Source organism: Tetrao urogallus, assembly GCF_951394365.1.
Source record: "Tetrao urogallus genome assembly, chromosome: 15".
Lineage (NCBI taxonomy): Eukaryota > Metazoa > Chordata > Aves > Galliformes > Phasianidae > Tetrao > Tetrao urogallus.
The window spans coordinates 5,689,818-5,710,824 of NC_136828.1; the positions used below are offsets into that span (position 1 = coordinate 5,689,818).

Genomic DNA, 21,007 nt, shown 5'->3' on the forward strand with positions numbered 1-21,007 from the left:
ACACCACATAATTCAATGTTTGTTCTTAAATATTTAATCAACAGAGCGATGCAGTAGCCTAAATTTTACAGATCAGATAGCAGTACTTTGACACTGGAGAAACAAACATATCTGTCTCCTGTTATATCAGAGAAGAATGAGGTTTCTCAGAGTGATGAAAAAGTGAAGAGCAAAGTTTCTCTCACTTCTTTTTGCACTTTATTTCTCCCCTGCGAGGATATCCACTCATGGTCACCATCCAAGTCATCAAATCAAATTTAGTGAGGTAGTTAATTTGGAGAAACAACAGGTGGCTCATGCCACTAGAAGAAATAGCTGGGCCATCATTTCCTTTGTTTTTCCATTCTTCTCTAAAACTGAGTAGACTTAATCCTCAGCACAAGCCCATTAGTGTTAAAAATCTGATTGCTCCTTCTTTAAAATGCTTCTTAAGCATCTGGAAGATGATGTGTCACAATCTCAGCCTGTAAATGAGACACAGCAGCCTAGTGCCAGGGCAACAGAAGTGGGCTGGCTGAAGTGGGGAGGAGGTGCCGGGACAGACCCCTCCCAGCTTCCCCATGCAGCATGGCATCAGTTGCAGTGGGTGCACAGTGAGGAAGGAGGGAGGCTCTGAATGCACAGACAGCTTTACCTTGGGGAACTTTCTCTCTGCTATGTCTAGAAGATCACAAAAAATACCATTATGTAAACAGATTTAAAAACATGAGGTACTTTTCTGACAGAGGCTGAGGGCTGAAGGCTTCTGCATTGCTGCCCAATGCCTGAGCTGTAAATCAAAAAATTGATCACCTTGAAAAAGTCTTGCTTTCTACAAATACAAGCTCGTATTCAGAATATATTTTCCCGATTTCCACCATAAATCTTATAACCTCTCAAGGCTTAATTATCTCTTCAGCATGTGCTGATTACAGAAGTACTTTTCCTTGCAAAGCACAGCTTCAGAATACAATGTGCCCCTGGAGTGTGGGCAAGTAGTAAGCCACAAATGAAACCCTCAAAGTAAGGGCAAATAGCCTCTTCCATCATGAGAAGGTAGACTTCCTGACACTCTGAGTTTGGAAGAATTTTCTTTAAATGTTTCTCAAGAAGAGTTTATGAAAACTGAGGCAGCAAAATCTAGACAAGCCAAAAAATGTGATTCTTTCCCAGTTGTTTGCAGAGGTGGCAGTGAGCCATAAGCTCCAGGACAAGACAGAAAGCCTGAAAGGCTCAGAGCCTTGCACAAACCTCAGTCAGGTAAAGATGAATCAATTAACTTGTAATTTCAGTGCGGCCGCTTCAGGGGGCAAAAAGCTTTGTCACATTGTGTAGGTTTAAATAAACTGCTAAGAATTAGAAGAGAGAACAATAGAAACTGGAATGCAGCAAGAACAAAGATTTATAGCTGCCATGGACTAGCCAAGCATGCCAGGCTTCTTTAATGAACGCGGAGGAACAGGATTACAGTCTTATGACTCATCAGAGCAACTGGCAGGTTGGTAGAGTTCCTCTGAACTACTGCAATAATCCTGAATAAGAGAGAAAATAAACAGTTTGGAATATTTATGTAAGAAAGTCTACAAAGGCAAGCGTCCTTCATTACTCAACAAATACAGAGAAGACTGGGAGGGGGGGGAGAAATTTAGCTCATACAGCATAAGAGAATAGCAGGTGTTAGAAAATTATGAATTGGAATAGTTCTAAAATAACCCAAAACATTACTGAATGCAATAATTTGAAGTGTGAGATCTGTGAAAAAGAAATGCAAACAGCCTTGTACCTATACATTTACAAGTCACCAAGAAGCGTAAGAGTTAAAAAATCAGAATAGCTACTGCAAAAGCCCTTTCTCTAGAGTGCTGCTGTACGCATTCAAAAAATGCCTGTGCAAGAAAAATTCAACTTAGAGGAAAAGGTACAGAAGAATAATTTCTGTAAAGCTGAAAACTGCTTTCCACTGTAAGTCATTTTCCATTTGCACACACTTTTCACCAAATTCATGGGATGGAAATTGAAAAGCAGGATTAGGAAAATGCTCTTTATTAGTTACGGCTTCTTCCTCAAGAATAAAAGTATCATTCATTTGGAAAATGTTATTTTGCTTCCTTAGCCAACTACACGATCCTTCAGGGATTTTGTTTTTCTGATGGAAAGAAAATGGAATAATCTAAAATGACAATCTGTTCAGTAGTTCTGCAGACGCAGAGCTGTAATCAAGCGCACCAGAAATCAACCTCTTTCAATTACTTTGTGTCCTACTACGACCTGTGTTGCAGCATTCAGAAAATGAGATGGATGCTTTCATGCAGTCCTGTTTTTTTCTTTATTGTTCTTTACTGTCATTCACGGAAGTCTATGGAACAAATAATACTGTGTTTGCATTGAGAGTCAGTGGAATTGAAGCAAGACTGAAGTCACTTTCCAGCTTTCAAATAATGCAAAAAATAGCGAATCCAAACATACAATATCTTCAGCCAAATTAATTTCCTGCTAAAACAGGAGGCTTCATTTGTCAGATTCAGGTTTGGAATATTCAGGACATTAACTTTAGAATCAATTTTTTTAACTCTCATTTCCTTATGTTTTTTAACACCCCAAAGATGTTCCTTTCATGGCCACAGAAAATCTGTGTATAGTTACTAACACAGGTTTGACTTACATAAAAACAGAATGCATAGAAGATACGAATCACAGAAATCAGTGTGCGCTGCATTTTGCTGTAGACACCTGTTTGTGATTTTTTTACATTTTTGATGAAGTGTCTTTTAAACCTAAATGTGCACCTTCTGGTTTATTCTGGTTATTCTGAAAAGTTTGTTACAAAGAGAGTGTGATACCTGCTCACTAAGGCTCCATTCCTGTCCTTTCAAAGGACAATATTTAGAATTATTTTCTTGTTACAAGAATCAGACTTACAAGTCAGTGAATCCTCAAAACAATAGTTTTAACATCATCTGTACTCTCTCCCTTTCATCCTCCTCATCCCCAACAACACTTATTTAAGCTTTGTCTAATAATGATTTTCGATATAGAGCTCATTTTCAAAGCATTCTGAAAAAAAAACCAAAAAACCCACTTTCTAGCTTTCTGCTTTTAAGAATAAATCACATCATCTGCAAAATAGATTCACTTATAAGTAGCAAAATAGCACTTAGCATTTGATTTTAGGAAAAAAACCAAAACAACTCATAGCAGGATTAAACATGAGCATATATTTTAGAGATCATAAATACCACTCTTGGGAAGGCAGCAAGTGCATTTTGCAACTGCAAAAACGGTGGTTGCAATATATGATAGATTTACAGATTTCTTTTATTTTTAAATCCAGTGAAGGGATAAAAGAAAGCATGTCTAGAATGCAGAGTGAGAGACACAGCCTCATTTGTGCATCTCTAAAACTGTGTCCAGGAGTCTAATGCCCAAAGGTCACCACGTAGTGGCACGGCAATCAGGGAAAGCAATGCTGCTCTGAAGAGGAGGCTTCAATAAAAGTGCTCTAACGTGACATTTTGGCATTATCGGAGCAAGAGAAGCAGATATTTAACCTTTAGCATGAAGAACGGATGATTTCCTCTACCCAGTTTTGACAAAAAAAGCATTTCAGGCTATCTGATGGCACTTCATCACCCGCAGAGACTTTGTCCTACAGCATACATTCGCCAGCTCTGTGCAGATCTTAAATTCACATACGCTGGATGGATTCTGTGACACTTTGACATTACCAATTCAACAGGAGCTAATTTAACAGCCACCTCCCACCACAACGCAGGTTAGCAAAGTTTTATCCACTTAAATGATGAACTCATTAGCAGGGAATGGATCTCACTGTCCTCACTTCAATCTTCACACAGAAAACACAGGCACAAAACCCAGAAGAGCAGCCTCTTGAAGACATTAACACCACGCTGCACAACCTGAGATTGTGAGGGCTCTTTCTCACCTGTCAGGGAATCTCAGGCTGTGAACCTGCCAGCACAACATGCCTGTAGTCACCTGAGCAGGCATTTTCTCCCCATGCTCATAGGAGTTCGTGTTCCCCATCCTCTGCCCACCTGCCCTCCTTGTCCCTGTAGCATCTTCCTCAGTAACAAAATAATGGAAAATGATGCACGCCTGTATGAGTACTTAAAGCAGTGGAATATTGTGCCCATTTCAGGTCACAGTAGCCAAGCAATGAAATGCTTGCAAAGCATCGGTTATAAAAACACAAAATTTGAAAAGTCAAGTAGGGGGAATATATTTTTAGATTAAAGGTTTTGTCCTAGTTACAATAGCATAATGAAGGATGAATTCAGCACATTTCACCAAGCACCTGATCTCATCCCCAAATCAAAAGAGTATTAAAACTTAGAATAGCTTCCTCTCAAAAGAAGAGGGGTTAGGTGGAATATAGTTCCTTTCACCTGTTCATTCATTTCCAGGTTCTTTTAAATATTAAAGACATTAGGTAGATAATTGCATTACCTAAGAAAAAAAAATAATACAGACACAGAGGGTAATCTTTTTAAAATAAAAAAATAAATCAAAAAAGCATTCAGGTACTGAGTAGTGGAACTAGAAATAAATGACTATAAACCACTTTTCCTAGAGGCAAGTTGTTCTGGATAAGCTGTTGGGAACCAACATTTATCTTACAGCCATGAAGAAGATTCTGATGATGTGACCCAGCTTTAGAGGACATTATGTTTTCAGATTCTGTTTATAGATAACATGAAAACACTGGGGTATGAGTTTCCACAGACATTTTAGTGAGTGCTTTCTCAGATCCTAATAACCATCTAAATTCCAATGTTATTGCTTCCTCCCCATCCAAACCTGTTACAACCAACCTCAGCCCCTGGAGTCCTCTGGAGCAGCACATTAGGTCCTACCAGACTACTATATATTTTGTCTTTTCAACAACTGACCTTTCCTTTTTTTCCTCCAACTCAAACACTTCTAGTAATTTTTCCAAAATTAGCTAAAAGAATTGCTATATCTGTAGTAATTTTAAAAGTCAAAGAAAAGTGTGAAGAGTCTCAATTGCGAATACTGTAAGGTGTTGTCAATCAGATCCAGTCAGAAAATATTCAGCCACTAGATTAAAAGTTTAAAAATTTATGTCTGCTGAGCATTTCTTTGAGTTCTGGTTGCAAGCAGTTATTATCTGCCCACAAGAATGATGAAGAACTTGTGCTTTTTATCAAAAATTCACAGATACAACTTTTCTCTCAAATCAGTAATTTCTCTCATTGCTTTACTCCTCTTTTCAGGTGAAAAGGAACAGAGAGAATAAAAACTATAAAGTTTTTCCTTTGATGAAAAATTGATAACAATTTTTTCTGCAAAACAAATTGAAAACAATGGGAAAAAAAGCTTGGGCTTGCATCCAAGCGAAGATGTCAGCTGGCTGCCCAAAATACAAGGGTTTTTTTTTTATTATTTTTATTTTAGGTACACCATCACTTTAATTGGCAGATGCAATTAAGAGAAAGACCTGCTGGGCACAATCTGAACTGTGTTCCAGCTGACAGAAATGGAGATGTTTGCCTCCTGGTTGTGCCTGCAACACACTGTGGAAGCTGCCAGCACAGCCTCTGACCAGCCTGTATCTGTTTAGTGAAGAACAGTGTGCAGAGCTGTGAACTGGACACGATTTATAAGCATTATAAACACAACAAAAATCCAATTCAGGCCAATAAGCTTAGGGACTGAGGGCTAAAAGGACATCAGAGCCTTCCGGGGGTTTTCTCTTGCACTTTCTCTGCTTAGAAAAACTGCATGCTTAAAAAAATTTTTTTTAAATTGTTTCAGATGAGAATGTTTGTAGGAGTTAGGGGAAGAACTTCTTGTGCCACTCACACTGTTGGATTAGCTGCTTTCAGGTGTTTCTTCTAGCATCATAATAACAATGTCATTAAAAACGTTGAGGAAAGGCACAGACAGCTCACCAGTTCCTATCAAAGCAGCTAACAGCTCAGGGCACATCTGTAGGTCAGAAATATCTTCTTTGGACTGTTCAAGTTTGATAATCCTCTGTATGTAAGGCCATACCTGCCAAGAACCCTGCAGAATTGCTGTCACCATGGCATTCTTTATGAAAAGCTTTGTGTTACTGCCAGTATGCCACAGACAATGAGAGAATAAGGCACTAACCTTGATTATATAAATCAGCAAACATTGCAGTCATTAACAGGAAGGCAGATGGAAACCTAAGGAAACTTTAGCATCAAATCCTTGAGTATATAGTCACAGCTGCGGCCACAAATAAAAACTGGAAAACATTAACGACAGCAAAGGGGTCTGCAGCTGTATAGCAAGAGACTGCCTGCCCGTGGAACACAAGGGATTCATTACTGCAATTTTCCTGAAACGAGTTATACTGACAGCTTTTTTCAGTGAAGCTGAAATGAAGTCCTCACATCGATATGCTCTCAGAACACAGCACCAGTTAGAGAGGCCATCACTTCGCTTGAAACAAGATATACGCTGCAGTCTAATTTCCAGGAGAATTAAGGAAATAAAGAAAAAATTAGATGGATTCATCAGTGTTGGCAAACAGATAATGAAAGCTTCCCATTTTATCTCTACCATAGGAAAATAATCTACCAATGAAATTTTGTCATTTCAGCCATTAGCAGTTAAATTCTAGTCAGTGCACCAGTGTCAATGTGCCAAGGCAAGGGTGAGAACACTGAAATCACTTTGAGTGTATGGCCATTGCACTTCCCTTGAGAGTTTTACTGCAGCAGAACATTCATACATGGGGAAGTACTACATGCAAACTCAACAACTCTGAGTAGATACAACCCACAGCAAAGGATTACAACAGATACAGAATTCTTCCAGAGGAACACCGGCACTGTTTATTTTGACTTGCAGCAGACAACATCAAGCAAACAATCTTTGCAAGTCCTTACCAGGTCTGTGGTCTATGACTCTATAATTACCAAATAGTTCATCTTCAATAAGCTGTGCAGAAGCAGCAGGCTGCATGATATGGAAGAAAAATTGCTTTTTGTATGCTACCAGTGATGCTGACGAGAAGAGAAAAACAGATAAAAGGATAGCTCTGACAAGAGATAAAGATGAAAACAAATGAAATAGCAGTAATCAGAACTCATGCATACTGAAGAAGAAAACAGAAAAGGTGTATTTGCTGGGAAAAAGAAGCAGTTTGTGAAAGGAGAGATGTCATCCTCAGAAGAGCAGTGGTGACATGGCTCCTTGGGGCACAAAGTATTCACACTCATAGGCTTAAGTGAAGTAGGGAAAAAGTCAGCTTGATCTAATGTAGAGAAGGGATGAAGGCAAACTTCACATGAAAGCGTGAAACAATCTGCAATCTGGTAAAAAAAAATCATGATGGGGAAAGGCAGAAGTTGGGGAAATGTCAAAAAGGAGGAAACAGCTATGTATACTGAGAAAGAAAAGGGGAAAATGCTGTTTTTGAAGAACATAAGCCTGGACAAAGAGAAGAGGCAGGCAGTAGTGATATTCTGACACGTCTCTTCATGTCTTTTCTTGAACAAGGAATGCAAAATAATACAGTCTACTATTAGACAGGTTCATTGTTTTCACCTAGGACACTTTTAGCTCCGCAGAGCTGAGGTGCCAACCATAGGAACTGCCATCACATCCTCACCAAATTTCTTGGCAAAATGGAAAAGCCAAGTGGGGCAAAGGTGCAAGTGACAGGATGATCACACAGGCAGATTGGTTTGGTCACCAAAAGGCAAAAAAAAATATAAAGTCATGCTGTCTGATCTGTATCTGAGCTTACTGCCCACAGTTAGCACATTCACTGGGGGTTTCTACAGTTTCTGTGTGGCAGAAACTGCAGTGGGGAAATATGTAAGCCCATTTGACACCACTCTCCTGCTGAAATGTCCAAAACTGTGATATTAAGCTCAGCCAAAGAGACACTTCCCAGCATCTGTCAGTGTGCTGTTTAATCCTCCTGTAGGTTCTATCAGAAAAAAATACAAAGGAGTGCAGCAATTATCTAAGAGTTGCTTACAATGATCCAGAAAACTTATCCCTAGAGGTGTTCAGTGCCAGATTGGATGGAGCCCTGGGCAGCCTGGTCTAGTATTAAATGTGGAGGTTGGTGGCCCTGCATGTGGCAGGGAGGTTGGAGCTTTATGATCCTTGAGGTCCATTCCAACCCTGGCCATTCTGTGATTCTGTGAAAACATCACACATGGCAGCTTATTGGAACCACTTGCTAGAGAAATGTCAGACAGAGGGAGCAAGGTAGGCACCTTGGGGTGCCTGCTCTAAGAAGTTACTTAGAAGAGGGAAGAGACTCCAGTTGAAATAAAATCTATTAAATAGAAATATATGGATAGCTTATACTGTCAAAAGCACTAAAGAATTTGAGGAAGAGCAGCAGCTGGCAGAGGAGCAGCCAGCCCCAGTTTTAGTGAATGTCCTGAACTCCCTGTAGCCAGGCAGCTCCCCCTTTTCTTGCTTCAGTGTCTGTCAGGTGGCCTTATTTTAAAGCTAAAAGTGTCTTTTCAGGGTTTTCAGTACCACAAATGACAGATGAAAAGTACAAGGAACATATATCCCATAAATAAACCATCCCTTCTAAATGAGCTCAAGAAATGGTTGAATTTAGGGAGAGCTGCCTATTCAAAAACTGACAGCAGGAACAGTAGCATTCAGCTCAGTATATGCAGTGCACAATGCAGATGTCTCCTAGGAAATAAAATTTGCATGGGCTTGACTCTGTCCCCAGTTTGGAGTATCTTGGGTGAGGTCAAGTGCACCGTAAGTTATGTGTTTATCTTAGAACAAACTGTGCTTGAGAAATGCCATTTGAGAACACCTATAGAAATGATAATATATGGAGTCCAGTTGGTTACATGGAGACTGTGGAAAGGATAACTTTTTAAGGAAGAAAACCTCAGAAAGGTTTAGTGAGTTCAATTTTTTTTTTTTTTCTCCCCACAGAAGAAATATATTACAATCTACAACATGCTTGAGGGAAGGAGAGTAGAAATTAAAAGAACAGACAGTTCTCACAATAAGGACCAAAAGTAACAGCTAATTCAGTACAGGAAGAAATGTTTCCTGTGCTACTGTAAATAATAGTTGAGACACCAAGCAGTCACGGGAGCAGATATACTTAATTGCTGTTGGCAACTTAGTCTTGCCATTTGAAAAAAAAAACAATATAAATGTATCTAGATAAATTCTTTAATCCAGTATCATTAAAAGAAATACGCAGGCTATTATCAAGCCTGTATGTTTAGAAAAGATTACCAAAGCTAACATACTGCTCTCATCCAGACACAAGCAGTGAGTTGCATTCAAACCTTTTCAGAATTAAAATGAAAATTCAGTCTTCTTGACCAGCCAAGTAGAGTGGCCTGGTTTGCCATCATTATCGGAAGCAAGATTAGATTACATATGGACTATATCATCTGGTCTCCATCGTGTGGAGATCAAAGCCAAGACTTCAGATCTGACAGCAAATATATAGGGCCAAAGAATGACAGAAAGGATGGAAAGATGAAAAGAAATCTCAGGTTGTTGCACACTCAGCAGACAAACAAGCTTAGTCAGAAATGTGCCCTCTGAAAACACATTCCTATGGATCAGTCCTGAAAAGATACACCAGGGCTATACAAATAGTCATCTGTTTTGAGCTCATCCCAAATGCAGGTGTTGCTGTAGCTCCTCTATTTAAATTTGAATAATACTTTTTTTGCACTTTGAACCTATAGTTTATTGGACATCAAAGCATACACACAATTTAAAAGTAGTCATACAAATCATGGATACTCATTTTCTTTTCTGAAATCAGTACACTGTGGTTGGAAGAAAAAAAAAAGCCATGAATTACACATGATGCCTGAGATCGCTGTTCAGTATCACAGTAAGTACAGATCAATATTTTTCAGCTTTTGTAGTCTGCAAATTCCTTAAAACCCATGGAAGAAGCTTACCCAGTTTTCAAGCTGACCAAGGCGTCTTCAACTCCTTTTTGATTATATTTTGTCATGTAGAGGTGCATATCAGGGTAGTTGTTTCTGATATTCCTTTCTGTGCTGCCATTTGGGACAGTTCCAAATCGAAAAGGAGGTGAATAATCATGTGGCCTTTGAAACTACAGAGAAAAAAGGAAAATCAGGATCTTTCAGGCACTCAAAATAGGTACCCATGGAGATGTAACTTTAGCAAGAAATAACTATCAGGGTAATTTCAGGTAGAAAATAAAAATCTTGCATAGGCTGTCTCAAATTTATTCTAGGCAAATGCATGGGGTTCACACTCAGCTCTATTATATCAGAAACTGTCTTCACACACTGGGTGAACTACACAGAAACATCTACGTGCCAATTAAAAACAGCTCAGATGTGCCACTTTGATAAGACTTTCTTCCGTGCATTGAGATATGGAAGAACTACAGAAACTGGAACAGAGAGATTCTGGAAGATGTTCCCCATCTGCCAATGTGTCCTTAGAGAACCCAAACTCCAGGCAGACACTCTGGTATATAACAATTGTAGTTGATAGTCATTTCACACCTTCATCTCAGCGGAGACATAGTGGGTTGCCAAGGGAAAAGGATCATTTTCACATCCCAAACAGAGCCTAACACTCTGTTCCAGGGGTGATGCGGTGCGCAGGGAAGGAAAGTGTGAGGGCTGACTTCCCTCTTACCCCTGTGATTCAGGGGGAAGAACAGTTCTTGCATCTTCCCCAAGGCTTCAGCAGCTACATCACTTGATATGCAAAGTGTCTCTGGAGCTTTCACACCTATAATCCTAGATGCAGTTTATTCCTACATACCATTTGCTCAAGGGTAAATAGATGTTATTCTACAGTTTTACCCTCTGTTATCACTATTGCATCAGCACAAACAGGCAAGTCAGGGACTACTCAAATGGATTAACAATAGCTCAGGGCACACACACGTGTAAGATAATCTCACTCCAACACTTGCTACTAGACCTGAAAATTATGTACATATACATTTTTCAATATCTCCCATTAAGCACCACGTGACACTTTAGAATTGTTAAAATGTTTCTCTAAGAAAGAAATTTTGAAATGCCATTCAAATTAGAGGAACTATTGGCTAGTAAGGGAATTCAATTAAGCACTGATAAAAGCAGTCACCCATAAATTCCATGGTAAAATGCACTCTGTTTTTGCTGTAGAAGTTAAAGAGCAATCTACAAATCCTGTGCTGCAAGAGAAGCTAACATTTATACAGCTGCTGCTTCCTTTGGGCTACGTATGTAATGCTCCTCTTTTTGAAGTTTGGTCTCAGGGCGTTAAGAATTTTCAGTATCCAGTGCCAATTTGGAAAGAAAATACAGAGTTATACAAAAAGTGGGAGTATTTTCCATTCCATCAAACCCTGACTGTGAAATTATGGCTGCAATAATATTTTCCTGTTAAAGAACTACAATTAAATGCTTCATTTTAATTAAGCATATTTTGACAAAGCATAAAGAAATGAACTTTATTTTTCTCTATTCATCTAGCTAACGAATGTCTTACTTTTCTCATTTTCCCATTTCACAGCTATACTGTTTAAATTATTACTTTGCTACTACCTTGCACATACTAATTGACCTATGCACTAAAATTACACTATATACCAGTCATGGTTCTTAGACTATATTTGCTCTCTCTTTTTTGTGTTCACTATGTGGCACTGAGGCAAATCCTGCTTTTAAATTTATGTCTAGAGATTCTACTGATACATCTGTAGTCTGCTATTATCTTTATTTAAATGTTCGTATAATTAATTAATCCCTGAAACAGTGAGATGCCTTCCAATAACTCCTAATATCTGATTCAAATTTTCAAATTAATAAAACTGGATGAGAAAAAAAAAAAATCAAAAATCGACATCAATTTCAAGACCTGTAAAAATTGCTGCTGTTGACACGATTGGTATTTATGGAAATTCAACGGTAGCGAGCATTTTGCAAGCTTGGTTCCTAATCCTGGGCTATAACATGAGGGATTTGGGAACAGGAAGATCATAGTGGAACACCTTGGTGATTTACAAATGGAGTTTTGGTTTGAATAGTCTCATTTTTCAAGAACATTCAGGTGGGTTAAAGTTGTTGGCACCAGTTCCCTCCCACAGGAATGGTTGCAGTTCTCCATCCCAAACTGAACACTCAAATAACATTATTTCTGCAGGAAAGCACAGATTAATAAAAAATGCTAGTTCATTTTAACATCATAAGGATAACAAGTAATTCAACTGATTAAATAATTTGTATATGGAATTCGCATACAGAAAAGTCAGAAATGAATAGTTCCAAACATCCTCCACTGACTGGAATTTCTTGCCACAAGGCACTTAACCAAAAACATTGAATGGTAACGAGATATTTCTGTGGAAGTGATTGTGTGGCGCTGCTGCCTGATTACGTGTAAATGGGAAAACAGTTTAAAACATTTTTACTAATGCTGTACTCTTATCTAAGGTGCATAAATTTCTAATCAGTAATTTTAAACATGTATTTAGAGAACTGACGTGTCCTAGGCTCTATGATTCAGCAGAGATCTGCGTGGTGTGGTAGGCATAAAAGAAAGAAAAAAGCACTGAATCTACAGATGTACTCATTTTCCCTAAAACCCCATAGTGGGAATTAAAATGTATCATGTCTGTTAGGAAGCAATTTTCTTCCTAGACATTTTCTGAAATGTTAATTTTTTTCTTTTTAAAGTTGGTAATAAAATCCTTAAATTTAATGCACAAGCCCCCTGCTTGAATCATAACAGCAGAGATAACAACTATTATTCAGAAGACAGAACAATTCATTCTCCGTGCTCTGCCTGCTGCTCGATCTGTAGCACATGGTAACCAAACCCCAATCCTACTGCTCTGGGAACCTCCAAAAGGATGCCCAAGCTTAGGAAAAACAGTCCTAGTGCTTTTAGTTTGTTTTTCCTATATGCCTAAGGAAAACTGACAATTTCATTAGGCAGTAAAGTGATCTTTCACAAATGTTTAATATGGACTTAATTTGATGATATGCACGTCTGTCTGAAAACGTTGCTATTTGGAGCAGTTGTAAGCTTTTCTTTTTTTTCAGGACTATTTTAAGGAACAGCAGAAAACATTAAAATAGTAGAAAATAGTAAATATTCTCCCTCTGCTAACAGGGATTTTAGTGGAAGTCATAGATGGAGACAGGAAAAAAATAACCCACATTTGAATTCTGATTTATTCTAACAATTTGCTTTCTGGTCTTTGAAAAATATAGCTGCTGTGTTTAGTAACTCCAAATTATTATAATCACTATTCAATATCTACCTCCAACAAGTCTCAAAAGGCACTGAAGGGTATAATATCAAAGATGAGAGATGGACTGGGGTAAAATGGTCGCCCTACTATTTCATCAGCCATACTGCCTATTGATCTCACCCTGCTCTGTTATGACACAAGGATGTCCCTAAGTAACTAGAGAGCTTGTGCTGTCTTACCTCACAAAAAAAGTAAAGGTAATATTCCAAGAACATTGTGAATCCTAAAAATTAAGGAATCTGTAAACGGCATCATGAAGGCTCCTTATTAAGGTGGAAGAGAATCCCCATGACCACATGCATGTGGGGCATTTTGGAGGAACCACAGCAGATAAAGGCTTTGCAAGACAATTCTGTCCAATGCTTCCTACTTTCTCTTAATGATTTTATCTCTCTTCAGATGAAAAGGTATAAATGGCCTCAAAAGTAGCAAGTGCTATGAGAGCCAGCTTCAATGGATACTTTTGGACTCATTTTCTATACCTTTTTATGAACACAAAGCTTTTAGAAATCTTTTACATATACAAAAATGTCAAAACATAATTTTCCTCTCATCTTCTAAATCATTTGAGTTTATGAACACCCACCCCCAGTAACTCCAGTACATGCTGTGCCATGTATTTCTGGGTGACACGCAGATGACACAGCACTCAGAAGTTTATTAGCGACATTATGAAGGATGACAGTTTAATCAAGAGGTCTTAAAGCCAAGAAAGGTAAGCAGCATGTTGTTGTGTTCAGCAAAACCAGGGGCTGGATGCCGGTGTAAATGCATTCCTGGGGTGGAAGTTACTTAATGCTGACTGTCGGAGTGACTGCTCAGAGATACTTATTCTCCTGACTTCTCTATTATCTGTCAGTTATGAAGTATTGAGAAACTCCTGAAGCTCTGATTGGGAATGATTTATTGCTTGACAGCACTGACAAAGGAGCATGACTTTTCAGTTATGGAAGTAAGAAAAAGAGGAAAGTGGAAGAATAACGAAACCAATTTCCCAACCACTCACAAGTTAATGAAGGCCAATTCAACTAACACAGATAGGAAAGGAATCTTTAGGTTTAAGGATTAAAATTATGCTCAGCCAGTACAATTACTCAGGTCTCTGGCTATTTTTCTATATTGAAATTTGCCAACTTAACCAGAATTTGGTGAACTTCTAGATGTTACTAATTAATTTTACTCATATGCAATCCTGTCTCTTCACACTGGCGTTTGCCTGGGACAGCTCGGTTTGCAGCAAGGGTCAGAGTTTTCCTGAACTGTTCCACCGCTAATGATATTACAAAAACAAGGCAAAGACAAGAGTAAAATATTATATATTTTCAGTTATGGAAGTAAGTATATTATATACCCATTAATTACTCCTAATTATTCAAATTTTGAAAATTTGAGAAAGCTCAAGCTTGTAGAGAACCAAAACCTGTGCGTGAGAAGAACATTTTAAATAGATTTTTTCCTTAGTGGATTTCTCGCTTGTTTAACTAATTTAATCAGAAAAGGCAAAGCACCCCCTGATATATCTCTGTATGTTTCAGGCAGGATTTGAAGAACTGTAAAATAAAATTTAATCTTAAATGCACATGAGTCAATGTTATTTTCTGATTCAAGTGTTTTTTCTTTGTTTTTTCTTTTTTTTTTTTTTTTTTTTTTTGGTAGAAATAAGATCTCACTTAGTAGAGAGAACAGAAAAAATGACACCAATAAAGATTATTTAACATCTAAAAATAAATTGTTAGTCAATGGCTACAGAACAAATACAGAGACTTTCCCAGCCCACAGGTAAGAGGGCGCTCAGCACAAGTTGGGGCAGAGGGAAGACAGCAGTGTGTTGGTAGACCTGAACACCAGCATGGTGCCAGGTGGAAGCTAAATCCTGCCCAAATAGAACTTCCCAGGAAAACACTATTTCATCAGAAACAGGACAAAGGATGTTTTAAGACTATGTTTTTAATCTGCGAGAGGAGAAAATCTTTTAGCTATCGCTTGCTAAATATATTATCTTTAAATAGAGGTGCTTCTATTCATACTCTTTCAAGGGTTCTGCTTGTTTTTCCGCAGTTTTTTTTTCTGTTGTTTCCTTTTATCCGTTTTCTCCCTCGCCATGCTTGCAAGTCACACTTTGATAATTCAGATCACTCAAAGGCCAGTCATTGAGAACCATTAAATCAGTAAACAGGTGTGAGTCATCTGAACTGTTTCTTTTTAATAACAATTTCTTTTATTTTCTGTCCTTTGAAATAAATCCCTTGTGAAGTTCTCCCTTCTGCTACACTCTGCTGAAATATTACTTCTTCAATGTCAATATTTAGTTTCATTTTAAAACAACTGGGCAGAAACTTGACAACGGTGTGCCCTTTATGTGCTTTGTGTATATCCTTCACAACAATACTTTTGTAAATGGACTTCAACCCCTTGTGCAGTTGTACTACAAAACAGTCACTCAAATTAAACAACAAATAAATAATTGCTCTGGTTTATGAGACAACTGATGAAAAATTCAAGTTCAAAGACCTTGTATATACTTTCTGCGGAAGAAAACTCAGTAAAGCTAGAAAAACGTGAAAAATAAGTATGTTTATTATTTGTCAATTTGTGTGAAACTTTAGGAGAGCTTAAATGAGCTGTCATTTATCTACAACTTATCTGCAATTCTCCAGTGCAGAATCAAAGTCTCACAAGAAATTCTTGAATCCAGAAAAGCCACTTCCACATTCAATATCATGTGGCTTATTCCAGGTAATATCTCAACTTTACTCTTTCCATTTTATACCAGAAATATATTCAAATGTCTACAGCGAACTTATATGGATTGCTAATGTTTCTCTTTGCCTATGCTAGTGTCACTCTAAATCTGGACTTTCATCCATGCTATATGAAAATCAAAAAGACTTTTTTTCCAAGAGCACTGACCTTCTTCAGATAATAACTGAATAGTTACTGGTTTTATGAATATTTTGTCAATGAATAAACTATTAACATTCTACACAGAGATGTTTAAATCATTTCAAATGTCTTCCATGCATTCAAGCTGATTTATCTGCTTTTATTTCAAGCTTTTATAGGCTGGTGAGGCATCACGTTTAATCTAACAAGAATTGATTTCCATCACAAAATTAATGTACTTTTAATTAATGCAGTTACTTTGGAAAAGGCAATACAAAGACAGTCAGATATTTTCATGCTTTGAGTTTTTAACTCAGAAAGAAGTAATGCAGTTCCAACTGATTATCTTGCTCAGTTTTTTTTAGTACAAAGTACAAATTTGTAGATGGATTATGAAGAATAGACATTAATGTCTTTTAAGGCAGAAGACCTACCTTTTTATCACTCAGTCCTGTCACTTGGTCAACAAACTCCTCTTGAATCATAAATGCAGCTAGGTTAGCAGTATAACTAGCCAGGAAAATGACAGCAAAGAAGGCCCAAACTGACACCATAATTTTACTGGTTGTCCCTTTGGGGTTTTGCACAGGCACGGAGTTGTTGAATACCAAGCCCCAGAGTAACCATACTGCCTTTCCAATGGTGAAGGATGGTCCATGGGGATCTGTAATTGCAAAGAGTAATAGTTTTAGTTGCAATTATATTAAGTTGTGGTAAGATACCCCGTATAACAAAATGTACTAATCAAGACACGGTTAAAATATTTTAATACATATTTATAGTCCTCCCAATGGAATCACAGGATTTATCAGTGGCATTCTGCATTGTAATTACACATATGTCCATAAATGTTAGAAAAATATTTGAACACTTTTCTATCCTCATAACCAGCCTTAGATTAGTACAATGCAGACACCTCCAATAATTTAATTATTATTAAACAAATAAAGCCCAAAGTGGGTATACTCAGTGCATGTCATCATTTCAGTAGAAATGTATTATAAAGCAATTTTCACGATACAATTAAGCACTTCTTAGATTATCCTCTTTTTGCTGCATTGCTAAGTTAGACTGCAGTAAAATGAACATAATGAAGCCAGCCTTTGGTTTGTAAAACTACCTTATAGGGCCATTTAAAATTGAGCTGTTGAACGGATGTATTTTCTGAGCAGCAATGGTAAGGAAAGTATATAGGAAGAAAACAGTCTAAAGTTCTTTTTATGTTACTTAAGAGTGTAGTGCCATTGAGCTTCTGCCTGATGAAAACAGGGAGGAAAGGGAGTAATATACATAAAGACTCCCATTGATTTTAAGATCTCCATATTTCAAATGAATGGCAACTGGATTTGTGGCAAGCCTCTAGGAGCTGCTAGAATGGTGCAGTGCTACACTATGAATTTCTGGCCACTATATAATTAATTCTGGCACATGAGGTGACAAAGAACAACCCGGCCTGCAGATCCCCAGTATCTCTACAAACCTTTAATTTCCCCTTCCTAAACACAGTGTTTATTTTGGACATAGGTTACAAATGTACCATCTTACCGAAACGATAACATCATCTGAATATTACAGCAAACTCCTTGTTCAAGAAGCAAACCAATGACAAACTGCAAGAAGCCATTAGCTACTCACAGTCTCTAGGATTACATTCACCAAGCTGGGAGATTGCTTGCTATAAAGTGAGGTGACAATGATTTAGAAATTAAAAACAGCCCACATTCTGAACTGAAAGTGAAGAAAGGGGAGGATGAGGCTACCACAGTACATGAAATCTTCATTCTCAGGCCAGTGCTGATATTATACAACTTCATCAAGAAAGTCATGTTCTGTATCTCATTTATTTTGCCAGTATATTTTGAAAATTAACTTTCTATAGCCAAGGATGCAACACAGTAAGAAATTATGCTCTCTTGCCACTGGGCTCATTTCAAGGCTGAGTTCACCACAAGAGAACTATACCTTTTTATAGGGACTATATAAAACTATATACAAGCTAACAGCTACTTTTCCAGCTTGCGCAACAAATTACATCATTTTAGATCATTATCTCTGAACTGGCTCTGAATTCATAAGTCAGGAGTCCATAGAGTTTATTCCAAGTTCTTTTAAGCTGACAGTTCAGCTGTTACAGTATACTAACCAAACATTGCCTGAATATAACTGCTTTTAATAACACTGTTCCATGTCTTTATTGCAATGAATTAGAATGTAACCCCACCACAAAATCACATTTTAAATGAAAAGCTTCACGACTGCTTTTACTGCTTTATGTTATGTTTATTTTAAAAGATGGAGGGCAACGGATGGTAAATACATGAATACTCTTCTGATGGCTCTAGGGTTGTGTAAAATACAAAGCTTACCTCTCCCTTGTGCTAAATTCCTGTTATATCCTACAGGACTGAAGTACTCAAATATAAATACAGCCATGGCAGACACAATGAGAAGCATCACAAACATCATCACCCAGACAGAAGCACTAAAAGGCTCTGCAGCAAAAGAGACAAGAGAAACAGAAACAGTTCATTAAACCAGTCACATCACAAGAATTCCAGTGTCTTAGGGCTAGGCAAGCCCACTGGCTTTCTTTAAATTAGCTGTTTCAACCAAAATGCTAGCAGATAAACAAGCAGCAATATAGAAGGAACTGCTATTGCTCACGTATTCTAAATCACAAATGTAAGTTGCAACTCAAATGCAAAATCTGTGTATTTCACTTCTTCAACAAAGCCTTAACTGACACAGAGGCAAATTCTTGGCTTGACTCGCTGCTCATCCCGTTTACAACTCATTTCTGTTTATCCTATGGTGTATGCTTTTATCAACAGAATGGTCCCATCATTATGACCATATTGCTACAGAGCAAGAGCAATTAAGCGTACACATAAGACATTTGGCGTTTCAGAGAAGTACACCTCTCTCATTTTCTGTCCAACAGAAAGCAGTAGGGAAAAGAGCCAAATGTTTCCATCCAAAGCAAATTGTATGTTTCTTTTTTTTTTTTTTTTCCTTCTGTTCACTTTTATCTACCTCTAACGAAGATGGTGTTTCCACCGATAGCAAACCCATCCTTTAGCAAGTCTCGCTCTCATCTGGGAGCAAATTTCTGAAATCAAAAGCTTTCTATGGAAAACTGAACGTCAGAAAAAGTGAAAAAACCAACAAATATGATTAAGTTAAAGTAGTTCAGAACGAAAAACTAAAAGCAGTTTCAAGTACAGAATAAGCACCAACTATCTGAAGGGATTGTTACTGCCATGTGATAACACAGTGTTCTTAAATATCATCAATAACACCTTTGCTTAATCAAAAATTCTCTGTCATTTAAGAAGTTCCTGTTTTAGTCAATATAGTATAATGATGCAGGCAGTAAAGGTTTTCTAAGTCAAAGTAATCTCTTTATTCGGTCAATTTATTTGGGGGTATATATGCTAATTTTAGTAGATACTGGAAGTGTGAATGAGCTCTGAAGTGTGAGAAAGAAATCTTCAGACTAGAACAGAACCAAGAAGCACAGAATGTGACAAGAGAATCTGCACCAATGCTTTGGCTTTTTGGAAGCTCAAGGCGTTCTTCCATCCAAACTTCTTCATTCAATGAATTTAACATTTGAAAATGTTTTGGATGTGAACTAACAAGACAAAACAGGGAATTATTAAACCATACTGTTCTCTTTCCAATTTTAAGAAATGTATTTCATTTATTATATTGTAAATACAGATTATGAAATTCTTTCAATTATTACAGAAATTTGTTTGGAAGAGAATACCGAGCAAAATAACAATGTTTAAAAGGAAGAGAGCAATCCTTTCAGAAACAAATAGGTAGACCCAAATACACTTACTAAAAAATATTCTATGAGTTCATGTATTAATTGGAATTAATTGGAATTCACATGAAATTATCGTTCAATATTGACATCATCTTCAAAGAAGTAAGCAAGCCTAATGAAACTCTTATCAAAAGCAACACTGTGGAAACACCAATGGTAATTTGTCAAAATTTAACTAAGGCAAAGAGCAAAGCAAGTTGATTTGAAACAGCAAGCTATAAACAACAGTTTAGGCAGAATGCTCTTTAATAATTTAAGCAGATTGGTAATGAGACGGAGGATTAAAAGAAGCAACAGCAAAATAAAAAGCTATTTATAATAACAAGTAGTAAGTTTGAACAAGTACAAAATCAATTGAATAATAAAGTTGATCTTCCTGTGACATTACAGATCAAATTATGCATTCAGCATTTTCATTTGATTCTCAAAGGCAGAAAGAACATCCCCCAGTAAGCAGCTGGTTTCATGTTTCAATAGAGTGAAAAAAACCAAAACAGTAGTATATGTCTTGTTAGTGTACAGTTCAGAAGATTGGCTATGGAGAACACTGAGCAGTAAAAAGGTTGGATTACTCCACTAACTTCAAGTTTTACCCTCACACACCAAAAAAGAAAAGAAATAAACACACAATACATTAAAAACAAAACAAACAAACAAACAAAAAAAAAAAACAAAAAAAAAAAACCAGATTCACAGATCTCCTGTTCTACCAGTTTTTCCAAAATGGACACGTGGCCTCAACTATAAACTCACTCTCTTAAACATATAGAAATCTGGATTTACGTTTTTCCTTACTTTGCCTGAATAAAATCTGAATAACATCTCTACAGGAAGTAGTATATATTAACTGTAGAAATAAATGAAGATGTTTTAACATTGATAATATTCTTATATGCAGGGAACACCCACATCAGAAATAACAGATATGAGGAAATCTGTCAGAACACAGTAGCAGTATGGCTTTCAGAAGTCAGACACATCTGTTGCCAGTTTAGCTGTCAGATCTATTCCAGTCATAACAAAGTCTTCTCTTTTACGCT

General features: G+C 37.3%; 1 protein-coding gene across 1 annotated transcript in view; it reads right to left on the minus strand.

Annotated features, from left to right (window-relative positions):
- Positions 1–21,007, minus strand: part of GRIN2A (glutamate ionotropic receptor NMDA type subunit 2A) — a gene marked incomplete at its 5' end in the record, with an annotated part of 151,724 nt that overhangs the window by 17,248 nt on the left and 113,469 nt on the right. Inside the window, 3 exons of the mRNA XM_079542716.1 lie at positions 9,918–10,078; positions 16,567–16,796; positions 18,499–18,624. Coding sequence (XP_079398842.1) covers positions 9,918–10,078; positions 16,567–16,796; positions 18,499–18,624 — 517 coding nt within the window. The remainder of the gene's footprint in view (positions 1–9,917; positions 10,079–16,566; positions 16,797–18,498; positions 18,625–21,007) is intronic.